The following is a 5000-nucleotide window of genomic DNA, read 5'->3' on the forward strand; positions in this document are numbered from 1 at the left end:
CTCCACAGAGTGAGAGATGTTGCCAGGCAAGGTGGCAAGCAGTGTCAACAAGGCAAATGTAATCTCAATAATAGGCATTATATATATTTTTTTCTCATTTTCATGATCACCAGTTCATTCATTCTAATTAACTCTCTCTCTCTCTCTCTCTCTAGAAAAAAGAGTGCATGAGATTATGTTTGCTCTTTTTAACACTGATAAAAGCCTCAGCAATGATATATTTCCAGCAAGCCACATTCCTGACATCACAGGCAGCAAAATCCAAACAGGTAGAATATGAAAAAGTTAGTAGGAATCAGATGTAGGTAATGAGGTGGTCTACAGCAAGGAGCTTATGGACTTCCTCAACATACAGACAGTGTACTAAGTAAGGGGTTACCATAAGGCAACCTTCAGAAGTGAGGAAATTTGCGACAGCAGGATACTCTGTAGTGACCATGAAGAGAAGTGATGTAGTAGGAAGCAGGGGATTCTATGGTGACCCTGGCAAATTGTACATGAAGTTGAGTTTCCTACAGTCCTTGGAGTTGTGCAGATCCAGATGGTCGGGCCGGTCTGTAGAACACGTGTGGGTCCCTGGTGAAGAGGAATACTCTCGGGACACAACGCACAGGAACTCAGTATGATCTTCACTACCATAGCTGTACTGAGACCCAATATTTATCAGCTGTGGAGGAAATAATACTCTAATGAGAAAGTAGTACCTTTGGGGATTTTCAAATATATGAAATATATGAAAACATCATAATGAGACATGACTATTCTAGAAACTCCCAACAATAACAAGAAGATATACTAATAAAAATACACTTAAATGGGTAACAGAAGTTATTAGCATAAATAATACCTTGTTTTGCACATGTCTCTCAATAAATTGAAGGCATCATCAAGGCAAAATGACATATCTTTTAACCCAATGTCACCAGGGATGGCAAATAAGTACATACCATGCCCACCGTGATTATAATCTATGAATTGTTTTTACACAGATGGCTCCACAAGTACTAATTACAAATACTACCTGTCTCACCTGTTTACTCTTTACCTTGACTTTCGAAAATTTTTTGTAGTATCTTATATTGCTATTAGTAATGTCAATAGCACTATAATAATCATAATGTATATAATAAAAATAGCAACACCAATAATGACAGGAAAAATAATGTCTTCCCCACAAACTCAAGGGAAGGTGATATCAGGTGAGGTCACAAAGTCTATTAATTGACTCCTTTGTGGCTAAGCACTTGCAGAGCCATCTATATGCAGACACATTTCACAAAGCAGTACTACTGTGAACACAACATTTTCCCCACGACAGTGGGTTCACTTCTATATGTCTAGCACAATTCCAAGCATTTCCATCTATTTGCTAAAATGATAGTTGTTCTCTTCAAAAGACATTGTTATATGAAAACACATTTATGAAAAAAGATAATTACAAAATGAAATAGACACATCTATATCATGCATATCACACATACCATAACATAAAAAAAAATAAAAAAAACTTACTTGTTCAAACTTCCATCCATCTGACATTGTTGAAACAAGTTGAGTCAACTCATTTTCATGGCACTGAAGGACTCGATACATGTGCTTCTTGCCTGCCTTAGGTGGCCTGTTATCTCTCTGATTTATATGCTCCTTCACTAACCTAATCAAATCTGTGATGTTGTAAAATTCTGCTTCTTCAAGTACTCCTGCAACAAAAACATTATTTAATTTTTGGCATTATGATCTAATTGAATACTAATACAATACAGTAAATCTCCACATCCAATACCCTATCTATAACTAATATTAGCAATATAGAAAGAGCAATTCATAAAATCAATATGTATCCTCAATGACATCCATAAAAGAACATTCTAAAAAATAGAAGCTCTAAAATCACAGCAGTATCTTACCTTCCTCAGCTAAATCTTTATTCATAACTAACTTCCCATGTCGTAAGTAATTCAGCACCGGCCCAAAGTACGTGGGATCTCTGTCTATTAAGTAGGCACCAGTTTCATCCTATCAGAATAAAACAGATTTTGTTACACAAAAATATATACATCTATATATCAAATTCCAGACAAGCACACACATAATCACACACACAGACACACACACACACACACACACACATGCATGTTGTGCCCTATGCAAGAAATACAGTGTATATAACATACATTACTAACAATTTTAATGAGGTAACACAAACCCTCCTTTTTTCAGCAAGTGGGCAGATCAACAAAATTGTTGATCAATATTCAAATACCTATCATTACATCGTAACATCACAATTCAAACACATACGACTTCAATATTTAAAGGCAAACAAGAGATAAAAAAGAATGATTACTTATCCACATCACACTCAGGAGAGGTGAAGAGTTAGGAGAAAATATGATGCCACAGCACAGCTCTAAGAGGCTGTCTATACTGAGGCACACCTCCAATCCAATGCCATCTACTGACATATATTTGTACTAGGCTAACACCTACCATATTGCTGAGATGCTTGAACAAGAATTTCCTTTATACTATAATGTGCCTCAACAATTGTGTTGCGCAAATGGCTTTAGAGTTAATAACAACAACAGTAGCAATCATCATCATCATCATCATCATCATCATCATCATCATCATCATCATGATGATGATGATAGTAATAATAATAACAACAACAATAACACAACAATAATAATAATAATAATAATAACAAAATAATAATAATAACAATAATAACAAAATAATAATAATAATATTAATAATGATAATGATAATAATAAAAATAATAACAACAACAATAATAATAGCACCAATAGTAATAATAAAATCAATAATGATAATAACAAAAACAATAAATAAGTTAATGACAATAATAATAATAATTATTATTATAACAATAATAATGATAATAATAATAACAAAAATAATGATAATAATAAAAAAATAATAATAATAATAATAACAATATTAAGAATAAGAAAAACAACAACAACAACAACAACAACAACAACAACAACAATAATAATAATAGCAACTATGATAACAATAAAAATAAAATTTCAGATGAATAACAAAATAAAATAAAATATTAATAAGAGTACTAGTGATTCCATAAAAACATACAGCTCCTTAAAAATATGTATTTACTCCTCTTTCCAACTATAGTAAGAGTTGGGTATAGCCAAATAATATTACAGCAAATGCTTGATAAACAGAAGAAACCAGAAAAGTAATGAAGGAACATGAAATAATTTCAGTATGCAATGTACTCTTTTCCTGCATAGTAAACTGTGACATATACATAAATCAGCTTTTACAAACTGGAAAATAGCAGACTGTCCTCAAAATAGTGGACCAATGACTAATATCTATTGTACTTGGAACCAATGACACTAAAAGCTGTGATATTCCATTTATCTAACAAACATCTCCCTTTGTTCACTGAAGATGTTTAACTATCTCGCAATGAGATCTCTCAGTGCCATACTTAATCTCGTACTGTGTGGGAGCTGGAGTCAGCTGCTCGAGGGAAAAGTTGGAAGAGCAGAAAAATGAACTTGTCCCACTCTCTCTCTGCTTGATTGCAACACAGATAACTTTTTTTCAATAATGAGGTTAAAACAAGGGTGGGGTAGACATGACCATCATGGCAGGGACATCATCTTGGTAGTCTAGCCATGACATAATAGGACGTCAACTGTCATAAATGGATTAATACACAAGCAAAATTACATTATGCAATTTGATCATATGTCCAACATATAATAAAAACGGTGTACCTTGTCAACCCAAGATTTTGATTAAGCTAAGATTACACATATAGTTACATATATAGTACATAATTTACATTCTTGACTGATTACATCTGAAAGAAAAAAAATTACATATAGGAAAATACATTATGCTAATACTGTTAATGAAATGGAACTATATATTTGTGTGTGTTAAGAATAATTACATGTGTTTAGGTATGTGTGTTATCATATCATTATTTTCCAAAAATAAGTGAAACCTTGTGCCCAGTCACAGCAACTTAGATTGTTTGATAAATTTTGTGCCGTTGAGTTGGGGAGTATGTCTATGGCAAGGGTGTATATACTGTAAAAAATTACCCAATGGTTCAGTAAGGAACTGGGAACTCAGAACGTGGCTTACTTAAAACCATAACACCTATTTTTCTTGATTTTCACACAGACTTATTTTAGGATTAGTAAAAAAAAGAAAGAAAAAAATCTGTACTTATTTACAAAGTGACCACACTCCTCAGAGAGGAAGTCCCTATTACTACGGCCTGCAACTTGGGCCACTTCTGGGAATCCACAAAATTTACCATATGAAACAAAAATGTTCCTAACCCTGGGGTATTGCCCCAACCCCCCCAGCAATTGCCTTACTTTCCTGCATCAAATAGAAACAATGTGTTATTTAGTATAAATTACAGTATAATACCTTTACTCCCTGAAAGCTACATACCCTTGTTTAACAAAACACAACACTTTCCTTTGCTTCCAATGACTGAACTGCTTATCTTTTCTTTTTTTTTGATAACTGGGATACTTGACAGGCTCAGATATCAAAATTTGATGGTTACTAATGACTATTCCTTTGCACAGCTGGATTAAGGTATATAAAAGGACTGCACTAACTAGGAGAAACTTAAAGATCATGGTGTTAGCAATGAAAAATTACATTTTTTGCTATCAAATTTAATCTGCAGAAACCACCCTGTTCAACTTAAATGATGAAAATATGGCACACAGAATACTGAACTAAGATTAAGTCCCCATACAATTCCAGCGACTAAGTCCAGCATTCCTCGACTTGCAGCGAACATCTCAGTTGCTTGGGAACCCTACATGAACGGTCTGGGTGCATGTAGCTTATGATATCTTGGTCAATTTCTTAGAAATGCACTATACTATTAATGTATGTCTGTATTCTAATTCTAAATAACGAAATATGCATTTATTAAATGTTCATTCCTTAAATATACTATGTGATCT

At 33.4% G+C, this 5000-nt stretch overlaps 1 protein-coding gene across 2 annotated transcripts in view; it reads right to left on the bottom strand.

Annotated features, from left to right (window-relative positions):
• inc (BTB/POZ domain-containing protein inc) overlaps positions 1–5000 on the bottom strand; it is a 45857-nt gene that overhangs the window by 38401 nt on the left and 2456 nt on the right. The window contains exons 2-4 of one of the 2 annotated variants that reach the window (XM_070140858.1): positions 1908–2016; positions 1513–1700; positions 517–667 (exon numbers count right to left, since the gene is read on the bottom strand). In XM_070140858.1, the coding sequence (XP_069996959.1) occupies positions 517–667; positions 1513–1700; positions 1908–2016 (448 nt within the window). Of the gene's footprint in view, positions 668–1512; positions 1701–1907; positions 2017–5000 lie in introns of both variants that reach the window. The other variant, XM_027362721.2, reaches the window with a different exon arrangement.

This window comes from Penaeus vannamei, chromosome 27 (assembly GCF_042767895.1).
Source record: "Penaeus vannamei isolate JL-2024 chromosome 27, ASM4276789v1, whole genome shotgun sequence".
Classification (NCBI taxonomy): Eukaryota; Metazoa; Arthropoda; class Malacostraca; order Decapoda; family Penaeidae; genus Penaeus; species Penaeus vannamei.